The 24,952-nt window shown below is 37.0% G+C and overlaps 1 protein-coding gene and 1 long non-coding RNA gene across 6 annotated transcripts in view; one reads left to right on the top strand and one right to left on the bottom strand.

Moving 5' to 3' along the window:
- Positions 1 to 4,648, bottom strand: part of LOC148163203 (uncharacterized) — a 38,024-nt gene extending 33,376 nt beyond the window's left edge. The window contains exon 1 of one of the 2 annotated variants that reach the window (XR_015769383.1): positions 4,416 to 4,648. This is a non-coding gene — a long non-coding RNA (uncharacterized LOC148163203). The other variant, XR_015769382.1, reaches the window with a different exon arrangement.
- Positions 4,649 to 4,725: 77 nt separating this feature from the next.
- Positions 4,726 to 24,952, top strand: part of LOC114198943 (uncharacterized) — a 55,034-nt gene continuing 34,807 nt past the window's right edge. Inside the window, exons 1-4 of one of the 4 annotated variants that reach the window (XM_088028451.1) lie at positions 4,726 to 4,822; positions 13,500 to 13,570; positions 16,247 to 16,373; positions 16,667 to 16,765. In XM_088028451.1, the coding sequence (XP_087884577.1) occupies positions 13,562 to 13,570; positions 16,247 to 16,373; positions 16,667 to 16,765 (235 nt within the window). In that variant the 5' untranslated portion in view covers positions 4,726 to 4,822; positions 13,500 to 13,561. Of the gene's footprint in view, positions 4,875 to 13,499; positions 13,571 to 16,246; positions 16,374 to 16,666; positions 16,766 to 24,952 lie in introns of all 4 variants that reach the window. The other 3 variants (XM_088028448.1, XM_088028449.1, XM_088028450.1) reach the window with 3 other exon arrangements.

Raw genomic sequence — 24,952 nt, forward strand, 5'->3', positions numbered from 1 at the left:
TATTATTCAGCCTTCAAAATGAATGAAATTCTGATATAGAGCACAAGGATGAACCATTAAAATATATGCTGAGTTAAATAATCCAGACACAAAAAAATATTGTGTGCTTTCACTTACGTGAGCAGCACCTAAAACAGTCAAATTCATAGAGACAGAAAGTAGCATAATGGTTACAGGATGAAGGGAGGGTGGATGGCTAACTATCGTTTAGTGGGTTCAGAGTTTTAAGTTTAGGGTGATTAAAAATTTCTGGCGATGGATAGTGGTGATGGTTGCACAATAATGTGAATGTACTAAAAATGGTTAAAATCATCATAAAATTTTATCTTTTTTTAAAGATTTTACTTATTTGAGAGAGAGAGAATGTGAGAGAACACGAGAGGGGGGAGGGTCAGAGAGAGAAGCAGACTCCCCACTGAATAGGGAGCCTGACGTGGGGCTCAATCCCAGGACTCCAGGATCATGAACTGAGCCAAAGGGAGACACTTAATCGACTGAGCCACCCAGGCTCCCCCAATGGTAAATTTTATCTTTTGTATAATTGTAGAATGGAAACAAATTTGTTGCTCATGAGTCAGTAAATGTTGAAGTCATGGTATGGATATGGGTGCTCAAAAAAAAAAAATTAAGAGATGATCAAGGACAGAATCTAACTTTAAAAAGACAAGTGGAAAAACATTTCATGAATGTTTTTGTTGCTCTTATTATTTGTTTTATTTCTAATCAGAGGATCAGAATTAGAAAAATGAGAGTGGTCTCAAGGAAGCCAAGGAAGTTGTCAAGAATGCAGTTGTGATAGGTTTCTGAAAAGAAAGGTGAAGAACACAACTCTTCCTTCTCATGTAAAGATGACAATGAATAAAATCATATTTATATTTATAACATTTATACATAATATAAAAAATATGTCCCAAGAGTATACAGTAAAAAATAATGCCCTTCTTTGTCCCTACACACCCTCTTGCCCTCAATGGCTGCCACAGAAATCACTTTTATTAGTTTCTTTTGCAAATTTCAGTTCTTTATGCAAACACAAATATTTATTCTTACCTGTTTCCCCCCTTTCCTATACAAAAAGTAGAACAGTATCACATAAGGTTCTGCATGGTGTTTTTGTTTTCATTAATATATTCTGGAGGCTTTCTGTATCAGGCCATCAACAGTGTTCTCAGTTTTTTCTCCAATTACATAACATTGCATTATGTTCAATGGTTTATTTATGGTTAATCTTCACTATTGTGAAGACTGCTATATGAATAATCTTGGATATACATCATAACTGTAGGATAAAATCTCAGAAGTGGGATTGCTCAGTGAAAAGTTAAATGCAATTGGGATTTTGAAAGATGCTGCCAAATTGCCTTCCAAAAAGTTTGTACCAATCTGCAGTCCCTCTAGCAATATAGGTTTTCAAATCTGGGAAATTTTTGCCATTCTAGTCTGTAAGAATCAATATTTCTATATAGTTTTAATGAAATTTATCTGATTATGAATGAGGTTGAGCATATTTTCATACATTTGAGAACATGTAGACTATGTTCTGTGTATTATTTGTTAATCTTTCTCCATTCTTACTGGGTTATTAGTCTTTTAATCAATTTTTTTTGGTGCTCCTTATATATTAGGTAAGTTAGCCATTTGTTTCTAACTATAAAATGCAAATATGTTTCCAGTTTGCCACTTTAACTTTTTTTTCCACTTAGAAAGGATAATTAATCTTTTATGGTTTGATTTTTAGAATCTGAAGTTAGAAAGGCCTTCCCCCCTCCATGGTTATAAAGTAATTCACTCAAGTTTTCAGTCTATATTTATAATTTGTATTTTGTTTCAATTTTAAATTTTGACCATTTGGAGTTAACTCTGCATTCAATACAGGTCATAATCCACTCTTTTTTCTAGAAAGTCTGTCAAGTTGTCCCTATTACCTTTGTTGAAAAGTTCACATTTTCCCCATTCACCTGAGGGGTAATCTGAGATGCCCCATTCACCATACACTAAAATTCTTTATTTAGGTCTATTTTTGGATTCTCTATTCTGTTCCACTGGTCTGTCCAGTCAGATGACAATCCCATATTATTTAAATTTTTGAACTTTTAGAATATGTTTTGTTATCATAAGATTAGCCCCATGTGCCCCACATTGCTTTTTTCTTCCAGTCTATTCTTGCCTTTGTTTTTACATTTGAACTTTACTTTTTTAAAAAAATATTTATTTAAGGGGTGCCTGGGTGGCTCAGTTGGTTGAGCGACTGCCTTCGGCTCGGGTCATGATCCTGGGGTCCTGGGATCGAGCCCCGCGTCAGGCTCCCTGCTCAGTGGGGAGCCTGCTTCTCCCTCTCCCTCTGCCTGCCGCTCCCCCTGCTTGTGCTCTGTCAAATAAATAAAATCTTTAAAAAATAAATAAATAAATAACATTTATTTATTTAAGTAATCTCTACACTCAACATTGGGTTTGAACTCATGACCCCAAGATCAAGAGTCATTTGCTCTTCTGACTGAGGCAGCCAGGCAACCCTCCATTTGAACTTTAGAGTAACTCTTACCTATTTGGGAAAGATATTATTTTCAGTGGGATGTTAAATTCATAAATTAATTTAAATGACATGTTTATAATGAAGGATTTCTATTCAAGAATATGGTATAACTTTTCATTTAAATCTTTTTTTGTGTATCTTCATAGGGACTTAAATTTTTTCTTAAACAGGTCTTACTTATTTCTTGCTAAGATTACCCTGAAGAATTTTATCCTATTCCAAGGTTTTGTTTGTATATACAAAATTTACTTACACGAATTTTAGACCCAACCTTACTTTCTCCTTTTATTTAAAATTATGTTGGGCACCTGGCTGGCTCAGTCAGTGGAGTATGTAACTCTTGATCTCTGGGCTGTGAGTTTGGGCCTCACGATGGGTGTAGATTACTTAAAAACAAAATCTTCAAAAAAATAAAATATAATAAAATTATATTAAAAGCATCTGTAGTAAATTACTTGGAGAAAGCACCTTTGCAATTAGGAGCAACCTATTTTTATAACCAACAAAATCCACCTAGCCTAGGGGTAACCCGAGGGAATTATTAGTTTATCTGAGTAGGCTCCTTGAGAAACTTTAAACTTTTATTCCTTGATCTAAGGCAGTTATTTCTTAAGAAAATGGGAATAACACTAATTCACTTTTCTGCTATTTGCAATGGTCGACATTACCCTTCAAACATTCTTAGTCCAGGATTTCACAAGTCAGCTCCCTTACACCTACACCCCTCCCTCAGGACATTAAAAGAACACAGAAGCCTGAACTGCTTTGTCTCTAGGGTCTGTACTCTAAGCAAGAGCAAGCACCCCATTAAAAAAAAAAAAAGAAAAATAGTTCCCTTCAAATAGACTTTCTCTTTTAAGAAAACAACTCTATTTTTATTTCAATTCCATAATAATGCTACTGTTTTTAAACAAAAGTCAAGCTTTAGCTCACTGATCAGCTCAATTATGTAAACTTGCTCCCATTAAAAAAAAAAAAGATGTCCTAGGAAAATCTGTCCTTGTTACTGTTTTACCATTGTGGCTCAGCGATTACTCTCCAAGATACAATCCCAGTCATACATACAGTGATACTTATTTAAATTACCCATCACAGGGGCGCCTGGGTGGCTCAGTTGGTTGGGCCACTGCCTTCGGCTCAGGTCATGATCCTGGAGTCCCAGGATCGAGTCCCGCATCGGGCTCCCTGCTCGGCAGGGAGTCTGCTTCTCCCTCTGACCCTCCCCCCACTCATGTGCTTTCTCTCTCTCATTCTTTCTCTCAAATAAATAAATAAAATCTTTAAAAAAAAATTAAAAAAAAAATAAATAAATTACCCATCACACACACACATAATCCTGAGTCCCGTTTCTCCCTCTTTCCCCGACCCCCAACATCCCAAATCACACACACCGGGAATCTCATTACTTGCTTCCTGCAAAGGCTGTCTCACCGCCTCACCATTCTCCTCAGGCCCTGACTTTCGTTCAGAAACCAGTAGCACAGAAAAATATCAGCCCCCTTCGCAACGTCGGAAACCCCTCCCTTTTGGCCTCTGCAACCCCGTTTCATGTTTAGCGATACCTCCCTCCGGACCTCCCCAGTCCCATCGCAACTTTCTCATCCCCTTACTTTCGGCCACCCCAGCTTTGTTTCAGAAGTTCAGGTCCCACAACTCCTCCAAAGTGAGGAAACGCAAGCCAAACTCACGCCCGAACAAACGCCGAAAGCGCAACCCAAGAGGCCTGCGCACCCCTTGGACGCAGTGACACTCCCAGAAGTCTCTGGGGGTGTAGCCCGGAGCAAGCTGTGAAGAATCACGACGAATTTCAAACGGTCCATCCACCGCTTTCCCGGCTCCGAACTACATTTCCCAGAAGGCTCAACGGTGCGAATAGTCTTACCTAAACCAAACCAGCCCTCTTCCTGAGCCCGTATTCTGGGGATAATAAGGTGGATCCGAGAAGCAATCCTATTTCAAACACGTCGGAGTGGCCTTCCTTGGAGGCCACTGCCTAAGACTGAACCAGGCTCTGCGTGGCCTCCGGTGCGCGGTTCCATAAGGGGGAGCAATCCTTTAAGCAAGCGGGGTTGCAGCTAACCCTGGATAGAAAGCCTGGCGACAGGGAACCATCTTGCTCGCCATAGGTAATTTTTTGACTACATTTCCCAGAGGGCGCCTCGGCATCATTGTAATTCTCGCGTGAATTCAGCCTCAAAGTCACGCGCTGGCGGGACCTTCAGGTCTACACCGGTAACTGTTGCAGCGCCCTGCGGGCTACTGCTGTTTTGGAAGCTTGGAAGGCCTGAGGTGAGGATCCCCAGGAGAGGGTGGAGCCAGAGGCTCGGCTTTGTACGGCGGGGTAGGTTAGATTGAAATTGTAGGATTGTGTCTGGCGGTATGTGGTGAATGACCGTGTGGTTGTGACTAGCTGTTCCTGTGGTGAGTGTGTGCTTCCAGTGATTACCAGTGTGCAGCACAGTCTGGGAGCCCGTGACTGTGCTGGTATGATTGGATGGGACCCGGTGGTGTGTGTGTGTTTGGGACCACGTGCGGCATTGTTTGTGAGGGTGTGGGGAGCTTGTGACTCCGTGGATGTGCGTTTGTCCCCGTAAGGGTGTGTGATTATGCGACATTGTGACCGTGTGCTGCAGAGTACAGGTGGGGGTACCTGTGAATACTATGTGGTTTTATCTGTGGTTAGTGTCATTGTGACTGTGCGACCATCTGCAGGTGTCAGGTACTTCTGACAGTGTGGTTGTGACTGAATGTCCTCTTGGTAAATGTGTGATTGTGCCCATGTGACCATTTGAGGCCCTGGGTGTGTGGCCCTGTTGCTTTGGTTGTGGGTTACCTCTAGCTGTATGTCCCCGTGGTGGTTGTGTGACTGCTTGGTGAGTGGATAAATGTATGAGGTTTTTTCACTTAGTTTGTCTACCTAAGTATTATACTGTAGTTTTCCCTCATTTTAAAACTTCTACAAATGCTATCATATTGTCTTTTTTCTTTTTATTTTGTTTATTTGTACAACTATGTTTTTGAGAATTGTCATATTTCTCATATGGTGGTTCATTTGTTTTCTTTGCTATATTGTATTCTGTCCTTTGAAGTATACCACTGTTGTTCATCCCTTCAGTCAATGATGGGCATTTGAGCCATTTCTAGTTTCTGACTTTATTAACAGTGCTGCCACAGCATTCTTTTACAAAGGATACGTGTGCATGAATTTATCTACCAGACAATGGAATTTCTGGATCATATATCTAGCACTTTACTAAATAGTGCCAAAATAATTACCTAAGTGGGTGCACAAATTTATGCTTGCACGGCAATGTTTGAAACATCTCATTGCTCCATGTCCCTACCAAAACATGGTTCCGATAGTTTTTTAAAAAACATTTTTATGAGATATAGCATATATAAAGTACACAAATCTTAAGAATAGAGCTGTATCACAATTTCCTAAATTAACATTAAGAACTTTGCCAGCGCCCCCAGAAGATTCCCTCATACCCCTTCCCAGTTATTTCTCCCACAATCGTTATTCAGAAGTCTTATCACCATTAATGACCCATTCCTGAACTTCTTTATAAATGGAATTGTATAGCATGTGCTCTTTTATGCCTGGTCTCTTTTCTTACACATTATGTCTGAGACTCATCCATGTTGTTGAGTGTCATTGTTCGAAGTTCTCTTTACATATGGGATATATTGCAATTTATTAATTGCTTACACTATTGATGGACATTTGATAGTTAACATTTCTTTGGCTATTACAAACTGTATTGCTGCTATGAACATTCTGTTTTTGGTGAACATGTAAATACTTTTCTGTTAGCTAAATACTTAGGAGTAGAATTGCTAGATCATACAGTGGGCATATATTTAATAAATACTACCAATTTGTCATGTGGTTCTACCAACTCATCTAGCAATATATGAGTTTCAGTTGCTCCTCATCGTCTCTGTTTGATATTGTCAGTCTTTTATTTTAACTATTCTGGTGGGATAGTTAAAATAGTGGAATTTCATCGCAGTTTTAATTTGTATTTCCCTGATGGGTAATGATGTTCAGCACCTTTTCATAGGTTTATTGGCCATTTGGATATCCTGGTTTTTAAAGTGTCTGTTTAGGTCTTTTTGCCCACTGCCCTTTAAAAAAATTTTTTTTCATTTTAAAACACTTTATTTTTATATTGTAAGTATAATGTAAAGAATTCCTATATATTCTTCACTCAGGTGCCCTTGGTACAATGATGAAAATCAAGAAATCTACTGACTCATTTACAGACTTTATTTAAATTTTGCTAATTGTCTTATCAGTGCCCTGTTCTTTTTCAGGATCCAATTGAAGGTTCCCACATTGATTTAATTGTCTTATCTCTTCCCATGAGACATAGTTCTTTTTTTTTTTTAAGATTTTATTTATTTCAGAGAGAGAGAGAGAGCGCACGCGTGCACAAGCAGGGGGAGGGGCAGAGGCAGAGGGAGAAGCAGGCTCCCCACCAAGCAGGGAGCCTGGTGCAGGGCTAGATCCCAGGACCCTGAAATCATGACCTGAGCCAAAAGCAGTTGCTTAACCAACTGAGCCACCCAGGCGCCCCCAGACATAGTTCTTTAGTCTTTTTTAGCTTTCCTGACCTTGACACTTCTGAAGAGTACTGGCCAGTTATTTTGTAGACTCTCATTCCATTTGGATTTGTCTGCTTTTTCCCTCATGGTTAAATTTAGACTATGCATTTTTGGCTAAAAGATTACAGAAACTATGTTTGTCTTCCTCTCAATGTGTCATAGAATGTTATCAATATATTTCATTACTGGTAATGTTAACTATGATCACTTGGTTGAGGGGTATCTGCCAGGTTTCTCCTTTGTAAAACTACGATTTTTCTCTTTTTAATTAATAAGTATCTTGTGGAGAGGTGCTTTGAGACTATGCAAAAATACTGTCCTCATGGGTGTGCCTGATTGGCACAGTCAGAAGAACATGGGACTCTTGATCTTGGAATCATGAGTTTGAGCTCCACTTCGGGGTATAGAGATTACTTAAATAAACTTAAAAAAGATGTTCTCATCATACTTTCACCCATTAACTTTAACATGCATTGATCATTCTTGTCTGTAACAATTGTTACTGTTGATGTTTGCCTATTGGTGATTTTCTCTTTACATCATTCCTTCTATATTTATTAATTTATTCTGTAAAGAGCTGTCCTTTATTCCTCATGTGTTTATTCAATTATTTATTAACTCGGGTATTTATTTTACTCTATGAGTTTTAATCCATTAGTATTGTTATATATTTTGTTCAAATTGTCCCAGATTGGGCCATTAGGAACGCCTTCAAATTAGCTCCTGTGTCCTTTTAACATGGCATCATTTTTGAGTACATTCTTATGCTTATGTATATCTTTTCCCATTTTCTTAGAAGGTTTTTAGCCCTTTGTCTTTTATGATTAGTGCTTTTTTTTGTATCTTGAAAAGAAATCTTTATTTCCAAGTTCCTGAAGATATTCTCCTGTTTTCTTTTGGAAGCTTTATAGATTTAGCATTCGTATTTAAGTCTATGGTCCATCTTGAATTAATTTTTGTGTATGGTATTTATGGAAAACACCATCCTTGCCCATCTGAATTACAGGAGGCTTTTATCATAAGTTAGGTGACATATATGTGGCCCTCTTTCTGGACCATATTCTGTTTTATTATCTTTTTGTCAGTGCCACTGTCTTGAAATCTATAGTATTAGTCCTTCAACCTTTTTTCTTTTCTTTTTCAAGAATGTCTTGGCTTTTTAAAGTCCTTTTAATGGATGTCAGAATCAACTTGTTAATTCTTTTAATTCTTTTTTTTAAGATTTTATTTATTTATTTGAGAGAGAGAGTAAGAGAGAGATCATGAGCAGGGGGAGAGGCAGACTCCCCACTGAGCAGGGAGCCTGATGCAGGACTCGATCCCAGGACTCTGCAATCATGACCTGAGCCTAAGACAGATGCTTAACCGACTGAGCCACCCAGGCGCCCTCAACTTGTTAATTCTCACAAAAAATGAAAAATCGTTTCTGGGGTTTTGTGTGTGAGTCTATATGTTACTTTGGGAAGAATTGCCATCCTATCAATATTGAATCTTCCAGTTAATAAATGTGGCGTATGCCTACATTTGTTAAGATCTTTAATTTCTCTCAACACTTTGTTGTAGTTTTCAGTGCACATCTTTTGTTAGATTTGTACCTGGATATTTGACATTTATTGTTGAAACTGTACATGGTTTTAAATTTTTTTTTCATTTTCCAGTTGTCTGTTGCTAGAAGTACAGTTGTTTTTTGTATATTGTCCTTGTATCTAGCATCTACAAAATACCTACTGTATATGCTATTTATCAAGTTGAGGAAGTTCTCTTTCTCATTTGCTAAGATTTTTACATTAATGAGGTCTGAGTTTGGCAAATGCATTTTCTCTATCAAGAGGATCATATGTTTTTTACTGTTATCATCAATGTGGTACATTATCTTAATTTTCATATCTTGAACCAACCTTTCGTTCCTGAAGTAAACCCTACTTTCCATAATGTATTAAACTTTTTAAGAATTCGACTGGGTTAGATCTGCTAATACTTTATAGAATTTCTGCATTTATGTTCATGAGAAATATTGGCCCATAATTTTCTTTTCTTTTAATATCTTTGTTTTGGCATCAGGCTTATATTAGCCTCATAAAATGAGTTAGAAAGAATTCCCTGTGTTTTTCTATTCACTACATTTAAGACTAAAGGTTTTCCTTAAATTTGGAAGAATTCACTGATGAAGCTCTCTGGGCCTGAAATTTTCTTGATAGGAAGATTTTTATTTTATTTATTTAGAGAGGCTTAAGCAGAGGGATGAGCAGAGGGGGGAGGGTGAGGAGGGGGAAAGAATCCCAAGCAGACTCCATGCTGAGCACAGAGCCCAACACTGGAGCTCGGTCTCAGGACCTTGAGATCATGACCTGAGCTGAAACCAAGAGTCAAATGCCTAACTGACTGAGCCACCCAGGCACCCTGGAGATTTTTAAACTATGGAATCAATTCACCTCTTCAGATGTTTCAGGTTTTTTGTTTGTTTTGTCCATTTTGGCATGTTTTTTAAAATCTGTTTCATCTAAGCTTTCAAATTTAATAGGATAAAGTTATTAGTATTCTCTTACTATGTTTTTAATGTCTATGGTGTCTATAATGATGTTCTCTTTTTCATTCCTGCTTTTGTTTATTTGTGTTACCCCTTTCTTATTCATTAATGTGTCTTTTCTGGGTACTGTCAAGCCTTTTTTTCTCTGATTGTGGCTTTGCTTTTTGTTTTGTGTGTTTTCCTTTTTATTTTTTATTCAGGTTTGCTGAGCTTCTTGAAAATTTTGTTGAGGCTTTTTATCAGTTAATCAGTTCAGATATTAATTATTCTCCCATCTCTTTTCTTCTTCAGAGGCTCCACTTACATATATGGTAAATCTTTTGACTGTGTCCCTTTTGTCTTACACTCACTTCTGTTCTTTCTGTTCTATTTTTTTTTTATTTTATTTATTTTAGAGAGAGAGTGAGAAAGAGCATGAGAGGGGAGACGGTCAGAGGGTGAAGCAGACTCCCCCATTGAGCAGGGAGCCCAATGTGGGACTCGATCCCGGGACTCTAGGATCATGACCTGAGCCGAAGGCAGTCGCTTAATCTGTTCTATTTTTCCTCTGCACTTCATGTGGGGCTTTTTTTTGTTTTTGACTTGTCTTTGAGTTCAGTATTCCTATCCATTGCTTGTTTGGTCTTATGTTAAAACCATACAATGACTTCTTAATTTTTCTTTAAGTTTATATTTTATTATTTTTTAAAGATTTTCTTTATTTATTTGTTAGAGAGGGAGGAAGAGAGAGCACAAGCAGGGGGAGCAGCAGGCAGAGGGAGAAGCAGGCTCCCTGCTGAGCAAGGAGTCCGATGCGGGACTCGAATCCAGGACCCTGGAATCATGACCTGAGCTGAAGGCAGACACTTAACTGACTGAGCCACACAGGCATCCCTATTTTATTTTATTTTTTTAGTAATCTCTACACCCAATAAGGGGCTCAAACTCACGACCCCAAGATCAAGAGTCACATGCTCTTCTGCTTGAGCCAGCCAGGTGCCCCAACTTCCTAATTTCTTAATTTACTGATCTAGGTTGTCTATTTGATTCTTTTTTACAGATTTCAATTCTGTTTAATTTCTTCGTCTTATCCATTTGCCTATATTTTTTAGTTTTTAACATTTTAATTATAGCTATTTTAAATTGTTTGCCAGTTCTAGTATCTGAATCATCCATAGTACTGCTTCTATTTTCTAGTTTTCTCTCCAAGCATGTCTAGCAATTTTTAGTTGAGTGATAGATATTGTGTCTAAAACAACCATGGAGGCCAAGGGCAGCCACTACCTACATCTAGCCTTCTCATTATAAAGAAAAATGAGTGCTTTTCAGGTCTTTGTTAACTAACAAATACAATTCTCAGCATACAGGAAATTTTTAGGATAATGTTGGAAATAATTCAGACATTATATTTTTATTAAAAGAATGGCTTATTCTTTAGAAGAGTGCAAAATTCTCAAAAATTTTATTAACTAGATTTCAAAGGACTGTCTTGTCTGTAGTGGTATCTTTTGGCAGTGCTCCTGCCCAAGGTGTGGTTATTTTGCAAGTATACTACAGTCTTGGCCCCAGAAATCATTGGCTTTAAAAGGGAGGAGCAGATTCCCCAGATGGCAAGAATTCAGCCAGAGAATATACTCTAGGAGCAAACATGAAGAGGGTTGGGAATGTAACAAACAGTATGGAGCTGTTGAAGTAAGAATGTTTCTTGCCCTTTCTATCTGGAAGGTGCCGCACTTGAGGATGCTCCTTTAACCAGGAAAGGCCATTACGAGAGACCAGAAAGGGAGACTTAAAGTGAGAAGTATGGGAGAAGAAGCCCTGTTTCCAAGTCTTCCTAGATTATTACTGATTCTTTAGAATCTAGCACAATGCCTGCCACATAATAGATTATGTTGGTTTATAATGAAAAGAATACTAAGAGCTTAATAAATAGTAATAATAATAAAAATATTAAAGGAGTGCTTTCAGATTTAAAGAAGAGACATTTGTAGATTACTTCGTTTCCTGAAATGTATATATCCCTGGGGGTGAGTGCTTGGGGGTAGAAGTATCCATTAAATAATTGATAACAAGGTTCTACTTCCTGGGTGGCCAGTTTTACATGCAATTATTTTTTTTTAAGATTTTATTTATTTGAGAGAGAGAGAGCACAAGCACTGGGGAGGGGCTGCAGGAGGGAGAAGCAGATTCCCCGCCAAGCAGGGAACCTGATGCGTGACTTGATCCCAGGACTCTAGGATCATGACCTGAGCCTAAGGCAGGCTTAACCGACTAAGCCACCCAGGTGCCCTACATGCAATTACTGATAAATTATTTAATGACCAAGGAGCTTTGTACTAGGAATGCTCACTGCCCTTTATACTTTTATAATGCTCTTTGTTATATTCCTATATCTAATATTATCTAACAAAAAACCCCATATTTCATTAAACATTTCAACCTTTATCTCAAATTCATTTACTCCCCTTAAACAATTTAGACTTCTGTTAGTATTTTAGTATAACATTCTTTTGGACATTTTAAACATCTTAAGCACACAAAATATATACAATTATTACAAATTTTATTACTACACTTACAATTAAAAGCCTTCTAAAGCATCAGTGATAAGGATTTAGTCCATTTCTACAGTTTTTAATTCATTCCTGTTGTTAATTTAAGTATCTTCCTAAAGTTTTGGTAATATTGCTTTGTTTCCTTTTCTGGATTTCACTTTTCTTAAGCTAAAATTCACTAACCCCAAAAAGTCTTCTCAAACTGGGCAAGATTAGAGAATCTGGTTCATCAACCAGTTGTTTCTTTTGTTGTTTTTTTTTTAAGATTTTATTTATTTATTGGACAGAGAGACATAGCGAAAGCAGGAACACAAGCAGGGGGAGTGGGAGAGGGAGAAGCAGGCTTCCTGTGGAGCAGGGAGCCTGACGCGGGGCTTGATCCCAGGACCCTGGGATCATGACCTGAGCCGAAGGCAGATGCTTAACGACTGAGCCACCCAGGCGCCCCTAACCAGTTGTTTCTTGGTCAGGACCTGGGACCTGATTGTACAATCCAAGATCATTAAAAACTGTTTTGACAAATGTACACCCAAACTAAAATGTATATGAACAACTTTTAGGAATTATTCAGAATTCATATAAAAGTAAAATGATATACATATAAGGATATTTATTACAGCATTGTTTGTTATAGTGAAAGACAGGAAATAGCCCAAATGGTCATGGGCAACAGGTTGGTTAAATAAAGTGTATCCATTTAAGGAAATCAATGTAGCTAAGGGAATTACATAGCTCTATATGTACTAGTTGGGAGCCAGTTCAAGATACATTAAATAAAAATAGCAGTATGTATAACAGTGTGTATAATATGCCATCATTTGTGTAAAAAAATTTGTATCTTTGTGTGTATATATACTATATTCTCCAAGCCATATCTGATTGTTGAAATCTATCCTACTCGGGGCGCCTGGGTGGCTCAGTCGTTAAGCGTCTGCCTTCAGCTCGGGTCATGATCTCAGGGTCCTGGGATTGAGCCCCGCATCGGGCTCCCTGCTCCGTGGGGGGCCTGCTTCTCCCTCTCCCACTCCCCCTGCCTGGGTTCTCTCTCTCTCGCTGTGTCTCACTCTGTCAAATAAATAAATAAAATCTTTAAAAAAAAAAAAGTTAAAAAAAAAAAGAAATCTATCCTACTCTAGTCAAAGACTGAGGTCTCTGGAGTCGGGGATAATGAAAGATTTGCCCATTTTTGTCATTGATACCCTCAAGTGTTTGTATGGGGTGAACAGAGGGGAATGATCATTCTGGGAGCTATGAGGCAAGTGGAATCTTATGTAACTTCTTTTGTCTTCCCCAGTTTTGCCCTTTTCCAAGAGGAGCCCAAAGAAGGACTGGTCTTTTTCTGCAAATACCAAAGCCATGACTCAGGTGAGATGCAGTTTCCTTTTGCTCAGATAGAATCATTTTTACCCCTAGTACATGTAAACATTTGCTTTCCTCATCATGATATTTTTGGTGTTAAAAATAAACAACAACAACAAACTTTCAAACAGTTTAGTTAAAAGCAGTGTAAATGTCAAAGTTCTCTTATGCTTGCTATAAAGAAAAAGGTCTCCAGTAAGTCAATTAAAAGAATGTCTGTCTTGGTGGAATTATTTATAGAAAAAAGAACTGGTTCCATAACCATTGTTGGAAAAAAGAAATAAAGTCTGGTTAAAGATTTTTACACCCTTAAATTACAGGTAACAGAGGGCCAAGTGGTTCAATAACAAGTTTCTCTGAAGATGCCTTAATCAGATTAAAATCCATCAGAAAATTACTTATGGATTCCATCAAGAATCCTTATTTGTTCCTACAAAGAGATTGTTAATTACATAATGTAAAAATGGTCTGACTGAGACCAGGTTTGGAAAAGAAAATTTTACCCTAGTTAATATGGTCCCCATTCAGGAACCTGATCCCCATTTCTTCATAAACGACCCCAAGGCCCTCCCCAGTTCCCTATGCTTTTAACCAGTGTTTACAGACTCGTTTAGTAAGTCCTTCAGCATCTTCTGTCTTAGACTTCTGCCAGAAATCTTGATAGAACAGAAATGTGTCCCCCATTTGTTAATGAATCTAATTTGCTTGGACAGTGATTGGATGGGACGGAGATAAGTAATTAGGGGCACTCATAGGGAAAAGCCCTGATCATCACAGACCTAGGTTTTCAAAGAAGAAAATACAAGGAATGGTTTTGCCTGATTTCAGTCTTAATACATGGGAAAATCTTCTGGTGTATGAGCCTTTCAGGTTTGGGGATATGATTCCTGGTTAGTAGAAAGCTGTCCTCACCAGATTATCCATGATAAATAGACTTTAGTAATGCTGTTGTGTGAATCTGGATCATCTTCCATCACTCTCCTATAGCGCAGGAACTAACGGAATTTACAGTTGAGCAGTGGGCAGTTATAAGACTGGGCCAATACTGGGGAGCTCTTTAAAAATAACCTTCAACCTCAGTGTCTGAAAACCAAAGAAAACTTGTTTTATATCCATATAATAGAATATTATTCAGTGAAAAAATACGCTTATGAAAAGAATTTGTTGTAACAAGGAATTAACTCTTATTATATAATAGTGTGAGATGAGAAAGGATCAGTCTTGAATTTAATGCAAGTTTAATTTTCCAAGATAAAAGTTTTTAAAGTCATTTTACACATTTTACAAGTGAAGTAGTGCTATTCAAATCTTACCCCATCACCAGTCCCACTCCTAAAAGGTGACTCAACTCTTGAATATGGTTTAATTGCTATCTTTTGATGAATCAGTTTTACTCTCTTGACTTACTACAGAGTAGAAGGGACATTGTACTCTTGTATTGCACCATTTCCTCTGATTCTGTTATTAATTATACTTTTTGTCAAATCAGTAGTATACAGAATAGTATGACTGCAAATGTTGCTCACTGCTGAGCCAGCTCATAACCTCTGTTCTATTACAACCTTTCATTTTTCCCGGGGTTAATTGCTTTTTTTCCCTATTTGCTTAGTTGTCCATGTTTTCCCTCTGGTCAGACACATCAGTTTGTTCTGAGTGTGGAGACTGCCATCCCCATTTTCCCTTTTTCCTGCTCCCACCTGGTCTGGTTACTCTCTGGGCCTGCTGCGCAGCTTTCCCAAGATTTCCCCTTTTTTGTTTACCTGAGATTTCCTTTCACTGTTCTCCTGTGGTTAATTCACCTATTTCTTGAATACTGCATCTTCCTCTTTTTTGGTTTACTCCCTCCCTCTGGGTGGAACACATCTTCTGGTAGTTTCTAAGAAATTGTGCTGGAGTCCTTTTATATCTAATTTTATTTATTCATTTGACAGAAAGACAGCAAGAGAGGGAACACAAGCAGGGGGAGTGGGAGAGGGAGAAGCAGGCTTCCCACTAAGCAGGGAGCCCGATGCAGGGCTCAATCCCAGGACCCCAGGATCATGACCTGAGCTGAAGGCAGACGCTTAATGACTGAGCCACCCGGGTGCCCCTAGAAATGTCTTTTTTCAACCCTCACAACAGAATGATAGTTGAGTTATGGAATCTAGGTCAGAATTTCTTTTCTCCATTAGCATATTGAAGAATTGTTCTTATCATTTCTTGTTTTTAGTAGTGTTCTTGAGAACCTCATTGCCTCTCTGACTCTTGATGTCTTTTATATGATCTGCTCTCTGGGTACTTATAATGTCTTCTCTTTATCCCTTATTCTGAAATTTTACTCTTAGCTATTTGGGAAAAGAAGAGAGAGAAAGAGGCTCACATGTGTTGATGACTTATTGTATGGCAAGTATGCTAGCCATTTGTATAATTATTTCATTTAATTGGATAGTCCTCATAGCAGGATTTTGTACTTTCCCAGTTTTATCTGGGGGAGACAGAATGAACATGGAAACACAAGATTCAGTCCAGCTTATATGTTTACAGTCCTCCACTTGCATCCCAAGCATCCAGCCCTATTCTATATGCTTGCTGTTTTTCACTTCTACTTCATTCTTTTCTTCTCTCTTTCCTTCACAAAAAAAAAAAAAGAAAAAAAAACACTTCTTTTTATTAATCAAGTCATATACATGGTTGTTGTTCCAGGAGTCAGTGGTGTTCAATGATGTGTCCATAGACTTCTCTCAGGAGGAGTGGGAATGCCTGAATGATGATCAGAGAGATTTATACAGAGATGTGATGTTGGAGAATTACAGCCACCTGGTTTCAATGGGTAAGGACATCTGTCCATAATAATTCAGATTCTGCCCTTAGAAGGTCTACTTTGTCCCATGTGAAATACCCACCTTTCAAGTAGGTATTTCTACATTCTGTGCTTAGAGGAATGTTTTTAATATTGTAGCATTAGAAAAAAGAAGCTGTGTTGAGTTATGGGGGAAGTTTCAAGTCCTCTGTTATGTTTCATAAATCTGATATACCTTTCTTTGACTCTTTCTTAATGAAGGGACTAAATTTGAATCCTGGGATATTCTCATCATAAACTTATCTCGTTACTTCTTTTGTAAGCAGGACATTCTGTTTCTAAACCAGATGTGATCTCCTTCTTGGAGCAGGGGAAAGAGCCCTGGTTGGTTGACAGAGAACTAACAAGAGACCAGTGGCCAGGTAAGTGAGGTGTGGCAGGTAATGACCCAGTTGGTCAGTGGAAAGCCTGCACCTTTGAGGTGCTATCTGGGAATCTCCCCGTAAAAGCTTTAGGCCCCTTGTACACAAGTAAGCCTTTTCAGCATGTGCTTTCAAATGACCTTACCTTTTCCCCTTACTTAATACACTCTACCTGCTTTTCTCCTCTTATACTTCTTTCTAATTCCTCTTATTCTTGCCCAGTTCTAACCTGCCAGTGACCTTCTCTACCCTAATGATATTCCTTTCTGTCCATATTTTGGATCTGATTCCTCATCACTTCTCATCCTCTTTTGTATTTAATCTTAAAAAAAGCACCACTCTCTTCTGAAATATATTTTTATTCTGTATTGCCAAACATTTATTTTCTTTAGGGTGTTTTAGATAAAGTAGCTCATATAGTCATTGCTTCATTCATACTTATAACAAACATTTACTGATTTTCGAATGTGTGAGGCACTCTGCTAGATACTGCAGAGAATTAAAAAAAGGAATAAGCAATTTCAGAATGTATAGCTTAAAAGGGGCACTACAACACGTCTATATATAACTTCTATAAAGTAGAACCATCATAAGAGAGGTTAAAGTAGGGAGCTCAGAAAAAATGAGGGATTAGGATATAGAAGAGAAATTGATCTGTATAGATGTCATAGAGGGAGATTTGAGTGTGCCTGTCATTAACTTTAGATAGAATGTTGGAAATAAAGGCTCTGTGCCTCCATTGAGAACTTAGAGCTGGCAGTGATCAACAGAATTGGTATGCAGGAGTTTAAACAGGACAGCACATTCATTCATTCATTCAGTATATGTTTATTGAATATCTGTCGTATGCCTGGCACTATTCTCAACACTGATGTTACAGCAGTGAATAGAACATGCAAAATCTCTATTCCCAGAGCTTACCCTCCGATGCTGAGAGAGATACAAAAATAAATGAATATATGTCATGTAATAGTAAGTGCTAAAAAGAAAAAGTAGAGAAAGGGGATAGAGGATGCTATTTTATAGGATGGGGTAAGAGAAACTTTTCCAATTAGGTGACATTTTGGCAGAAACTTGAAGCAGTAAATCATTATATGTGGTTACTGGAAGGAAGAACATTCCAGAGGGAGGAAGCCAGACATTCAAGGGCCCCGAAGCAGGTGTGTATTGGCTGTGTTCAAGGAGCAGCCAGGAGGCCAGTGCTTTATCATGGTTGTTTAACTATTTCAAGTAAATCCAAGACTTCATGTCATTTCACCTTTGCATAATCTCAGTATATAGTTCTAAAATATATGGACATTTTTTCCCCTTACATAACTTTAATGCCATTATCATCCCTAATAAATTTTACAATTTCTTGGTACACTGGATGGTTTTCATGTCATTATATTGAATACTGGTGAGAGTGGACATTTTCATCTTAATGGTGCTGTTGTCTTTAACTTGGTCACTACTAAGTTTACCCTTTTTATCTATTACTATCCTTACTTTTTCAGTCAGTTTTTATGGACTTTATCAAATAAAAACATCCATTTACCCATTTCCAGAAGGTGCTTTTACTTTTTAATTTTAATTTGCGTTGGCGTCTTATAATGTATTTTCAATGTGTTTGTAGCTCCTTAGTGATTATTGTGATTTCTGATTTTAGAAAATTAACGGTCCTCTACAAATTTTATAATACTTTATTCTGTTGTTTTTAAATTTTTCTGTAATTTGTTTTATACCATTTAAATCCGTTTTAAGTTTCTTTTGCAATAAGGTATAAATTGAGAGTCTAAATCAATTAACCTCTGTCCCGCACACACAGACATTTTAGCACCATGTCGTCATTTAGCTCATTCATCATTGTTTTATCTGCCTGTTCAAAATAGGTTCTGATTTATGTTAGTTTGCATTTCAGGGCCTCTTTTTCTATTTCTTTTATCCATCTGTCCACTTATGCCTACAGAGATAGATATGCCTAGCAGAACATATTCTATATTGTCATTTTTCTTACTGGAGATTATCACAAATAACGTAACAAACTGCAGATGGGGTTTTTTCTATATTGTCATTTTTCTTATTGGAGATTATCACAAATAATGTAACAAACTGCAGATGGACATTCCAACAGTTATGAAATGAACTTTCATGGAACCATTACCCAGGTCAAGAACTACAGCACTACCAACACAGATCTCTTTGTGTCCTTTCATAGTTTTACTATCTAAGAGTGCCATTGAGCATTTTGCTTTTAAGATTCATACATAGTGCTGCTTGTAGTCAGACTTGATTCATTTCATTATATGAATATACCACAGTTTAACAGTTCTATTGTTCATTGACATTTGGACTGTTTATAGTTTTTGACCATAACAATCAGCTACTATGAACATTTTCTGTGTTTTAGAACTAGGAGAGAAGTGAATAGATCATAAGACATAATGTCTTCAGCTGCCGAATTTTCAACTTTTCTTTAATGCCTATACTAGTTTACAGTCCCACCAGCATATATGAGAGCTCTCATTATTGCACGTTTCTTAACATATGGTATTGTCATGCTTGGATTTTTTCCAATTGATGAGTAGATAGTATAGTTCAGTGTGATGTTAGTTTGCATTTCCCTTTTTACTGATGCATTTCACACATTTCGTATCATTATTGGTCTCTTGAAATTCTTCTTAGTGAATTGCCTATTCAGGTCTTTTTAAAATGTCTTTCTGTTGGATTGTCTCTATTTTTCTTAATGATATGTAAGGATTCTCTATATATTTTGCTTATAAGTACATTCAGTGTTCTAAAATTGTAAATAACTTCTCTCATTCTGAAATGTCTTTTAGCTCTCTTTATGGTTTCATTTTGTGAACAGAAGTTCTTAATTTTAGTCAAATTTATCAATCTTTTGTGCTTCACACTCATTGGATCTTAAGTGAGAAATTCTTCCTCAGCTTGTTTTAGAATCTTACATAAACAATCACATTATCTGTACTTTTTTGTCCTCTTTAAGAAGCCTTTGCTTACCATAAGACCATGAACAGAACATGTTCTCTGTTATTTGAGGTTATAATTAGACATTAGAACATATGGATCATCCTTAGTGTCTATTACTTTTTATCCTTTTTTTCAATTTATACTGCCTTTACATGGAATTCCCTGGCTTATTTTGTATTAGTTCACTAATACATTCTTCAGCTATGACCATTTGGCTCTTCAGCCTATCCATTAAGTTTTTTATTTAAAAAAAAAAGTATAGTTATTTATTTAAAAAAAAATACCGTAGGGATGCCTGTGTGGCTCAGTTGGTTAAGCATCTACCTTCGGCTCAGGTCATGATCCTGGGGTCCAGGGATCAAGTTCCACCTCCGGCTCCTTGCTCAGCGGGGAGCCTGCATATCCCTATGCCTGCCTCTCCCCCTGCTTGTGTGCACGCACTCTCTCTCTGACAAATAAATAAAATCTTTAAAATAAATAAATAGGTAAATAAATAATACCGTATACAAAAGGGGCCCTTGGATGGCACGGTCGGTTAGGCATCCAACTCTTGGTTTCTGCTCGGGTCATGATCTCAGGGTCCTGGATCAAGCCCCTCATCTGGCTCCAGGCTCAGTGAGGAGTCTGCCAAAGTTTCTCTCTCCCTCTCTGCCCTTCCCCACACACACTCTCTCAAATAAATAAACCTTTTAAAAAAAAAAAAACTGTATACACAATAGGATATATATAACATAATGAACATAAAATTATAAGATAATAACATGTAAATCTCTGGACTTGCATATGCAGATTTGCTAGGAAATATACCTAGGAATGTAATTGCTGGGTCTTGGTATACATACTTACTCAGCTTTACTAGGTAATACCAAACCATTTTCCAAGTGTTTGTATCACTCTCTTTCCCTATAATTGATACTGAAAGATTTTTTTTTCATTTTTTAATTATCTGATGAGTATAAAATCTTACTTTATTGTTTTAAATTAAATTTTCCTGGTTACTATTAAAGATGATTGCCTTTCCTTATTTGGCCATTATGCCATTTTGTGTAATGTGTAATGCCATTTTGATTATTTTTGTATCAGGCTATTTGTCTTTTTCCTAAGATTGTAGGAATTTCTTATATATTTTGAGGATACTAATTTTTGGTCAATAACATATTTTGTAGACATCTTTTCCTGTTATAGGTTCTTTATTTACTTGATGATGTCTTCTGATGAATAATAAGTCTATATGTTAGTGTGGTTAAATTATACATATAATGGTTAAGTTATATATAGTTTATAAAACAGTCTACTTTTTTTGCTATATGCTTCATATCTTTGGGTCTTTTTTTTTTCTTTTTGAAGATTTTATTTGAGTAATCTCTACACGCAACGTGGAGCTCAAATTCACATCCCTGAGATCAAGTTGCATGCTCTACTCGCTGAACCAGCCAAGTGCCCCCATATCTTTGAATCTTAAACCTTTTCCTAGCCCAATTTTCCTCTATTTTTTCTTTCAAGAATTTTTATGTTTTGGCTTTCTTATTAAAGCCATATTAACATAACCAAAATTTATTTTTATGAATGGTTTGAGGTAGAGATCAGTTGTAATTTTTTGCCATATGAAAACAAATTATCTTTTCCCCATTGAATGAAAAGTCCATCCATTTTCCACTGATCCACCAATCCACATGTTCCTTCAGCATATATTAAAATTCTGTGTATATATATATATGTCTCACTTATTGCATTGGCCTTTTTATCTATCCCTGTCCTAATTAGTCTTACTTTTATAAAAAGTCCTGATCTCTGACAAGACAGAACCCTCCACTCTTTCCTTCAGAAGTGTTTGGTTATACTTTGTTTTCCATATAAATTAAAAAATTTACATTAAAGTTTCATTAAAAATGTTTTTTGGGGGGCACCTGGGTGGCTCAGTCAGTTAAGTGTCTGCCTTTGGCTCAGGTCATGATCTTGGGGTCCTGGGATCAAGTCCCGCATCAGGCTCCCTGCTCAGTGGGGAGCCTGCTTCTCCCTCTCCCTCTGCCCCTCCTCCCTGTTCATGCTCTCTCGCACGCACGCTCTCTCAAGTAAATAAAACCTTTTAAAAAAATGGTTTTTGGGGGGTACCTGAGTGGCTCAGTCGGTTAAGCGTCTGACTCTTTATTTCAGCTCAAGTCATGATCTCAGAGCAGTGACATTAGCCCTACATCTGGCTCCCTGCTTAAGATTCTCTCTCTCCCTCTCCCTTTGCCACTCCCCCACTCTCTCTGTTAAAAAAATATGTTTTTTTTTCAACATGCATCCATGAATAAAACTCTCAACAAAGTGGGTGTAGAGGGAATGTACCTCAACATAATAAAGGCCATATATGACAAGTCCACAGCTAACATACTCAACTGAAAGCTTTTCTTCTAAGATCAGGAATAAGATAAGGGTGCCTACTCTCACCACTTTTATTAACATAGTACCAGAAGTCTTAGCCAGAATAATTAGGCAAGAAAAAGAAAAGGCATCTAATTTAGAAAGGAAGAAGTAAAACTTTCTCTATTTGCAGATGACATAATATTTATGTAGAAAACTCTAAACACTCCACCAAGAAACTGTTAAAATTAATAAATGAATTCAATGAAGGCCCAGGATACAAAATCAATATACAAAAACCAGTTGCATTTCTGTGTGCTAATAATTAATACTCTGAGAAATTAAGATAATCCCACTTACAATTACATCAAAAAGAATAAAATATCTAGTAATAAATTTAATCAAAGAGGTGAAAGAACACTGAAAACTGTAAGACACTGATGAAAGAAATTGAAAAGACACAAATAAATAGATATTTGTGTTCATGGATTCAAAGAATTAATGTTGTTAAAATGTCCATACTACCCAAAGCAAGTTACAGATTCAATGAAATCCCTATCAGAATTCCAGTGGCAATTTTCAGAGAAATAGAACAATCATAAAGTTGTATAGAACCACAAAATAACCAAATAGCCAAAACAATCTTGAGAAAGAACAAAGCTGTAGGCATCACACTTCCTGATGTCAGACTATTTATTAAAAGCTATCAAAACCAAAACAGTATGGTATTGGCATAAAAACAGACACATTAGTCGATGGAACCAAATAGTCCAGAAATAAACGAACACACATATGGTTAATTAATTTATGACAAAGGAGCCAAGAATATACAGTAGGGAAAGGACAGTCTCCAATAAATGGTGTTGAGGAAACTGGAGAGCCACATGCAAAAGAATGAAACTATACCTCTATCTCACACCATACACAAAAATCAGCTCAAAATAGATTAAGGACCTGAACATAAGACGAAACCACAAAACTCCTGGAAGAAAATGTAGGCAGTGAGCTCCTAGAGCCTTGATATCAGTCTTGGTGATGATTTTTTTTGAATTTGACATCAAAAGCAAAGACAACAAAAGCAAAAATAAACAAGTGGGACCACATCAAACCCAAAATCTTCTGCACGGCAAAGGAAACTGTCAACAAAATGAAAAGGCAACCTACAGAATGGGACAGAATGTTTGCAGATCATATATCTTGATAAGGGGGTAATATCTAAAATAAATATACAGGCCCAGTCGTTAAGCGTCTGCCTTCGGCTCAGGTCATGATCTCAGGGTCCTGGGATCGAGCCCCGCATCGGACTCCCTGCTCAGTGGGAAGCCTGCTTCTCCCTCTCCCACTCCCGCTGCTTGTGTTCCCTCTCTCGCTGTGTCTCTCTGTGTCACATAAATAAATAAAATCTTTAAAAAAAATAAAATATGTATGCAGAACCCATAAACTCCATAGCAAAAAATCCAATTAAAATATAGATATAAAAAGAAACATGGGAATTTTAGAACTGAAAAATACAGTGGCCAAAATTTTTTAAATTTACTGGATAAGCTCGATAGAATGGAAATAATGGAGAAGTTAGTGAACTTGAAGGTAAGTCAAAAGAAATTAGTTCACATAAATAACAATAAAGATTGAAAACTTAAAAAGAATGTAGCCTCAGGCACATGGGAAACAACAACAGAGGTTTAACATTTGTCACTGAAGTCCCAGAAGGACAAAGTTCAGGACTGAAAAAAGTATTTGAAGAAATAATGGCTTACTAAATTTGGTAAAAGATAAAACATACCAATTCAAGAAGCTCAAACCACCCCAAACAAGAGAAACACAAAGAAATCCGTACCAGACACATCATAATCAAATTGCTGAAAATGGATGACCAAAAAAGTAATGAGTGAACCATAGAAAAAATAACTCATTACTTATAAGGAAACCATAATTTGAATGACTGGATTTCTCTTTCTCTTAGTAAACCATGGAGGCCAGAAGAAAGTGGAACAGTATTTTATTGTGCTAAAGAACTGTTAACCCAGAATTCCAAATCCAGCAAAAATGTTTCAGGAATGAAGGTGAAATTAAGAAAAGCAATACTGTAAACTGAGACTCCCCTGAGGGTCCCTGTGGGATCAGGCCCATATTGGGGAGACTGGCTAATGAGAGAGAATTTATACCATCTTAAAGGAGTAAGCACTTGTTAAGTCTAGAAGACAGCTGTCATCTGAGAATGCTGGCCGTGCTTCCAGATAATATTTTTCAGGAAGTCAGGAATCAGATTTTCATATTAAATCTGATATCTCAAGGCTAATAACTAAATCAAACCTTTTAAAGAACTGTTGAGGGCAACATCAAACACAAATGCATGAATAAGATACAACCTGGTTCATCAGGTTTTTACTTCTATGTAGTTCTTTTTCTTTGAACGTCAGAAATTCTACCAAGATATATCCAGTTAAAACTCTTCATAAATTCTGCTCAACACAGAAAGGAGCTCTGATTACTAAGCATTTTGTTCAACCCTGGAAATTTGTTTCATTGTTAGATCTGCATCATTGCATCATCCAGAACTCATTTTTTTAAAATATAATTCTCCCTCCCCATGATTCTTAATACTTTTTTGTCATCATTTTTATCCTTTCTCTGAGAATTTTTTTCATGAGTTCCTATTTTAGTGATAATTGACTTTTCACTGTGGAATTTGAAGATTTAGCATACACCTTCCTCCTCCAAGTAGCATGATTTTTAAATTAAATTATTATTCAGTTCACTTAATGACTATGTAAAACATCTTTCATTGCTGAGCTCTGTGGTCACATTTCACTTCCTATATGACTTGTTCTTTTCCATGCAATTAATCCTTGTCTTACTTGAGAATTGCTT

Source organism: Eumetopias jubatus, unplaced genomic scaffold (genome assembly GCF_037043125.1).
Source record: "Eumetopias jubatus isolate StellerSeaLion01/CBP00866 unplaced genomic scaffold, mEumJub1_p1.0 scaffold_10, whole genome shotgun sequence".
In the NCBI taxonomy this organism is placed as follows: Eukaryota; Metazoa; Chordata; class Mammalia; order Carnivora; family Otariidae; genus Eumetopias; species Eumetopias jubatus.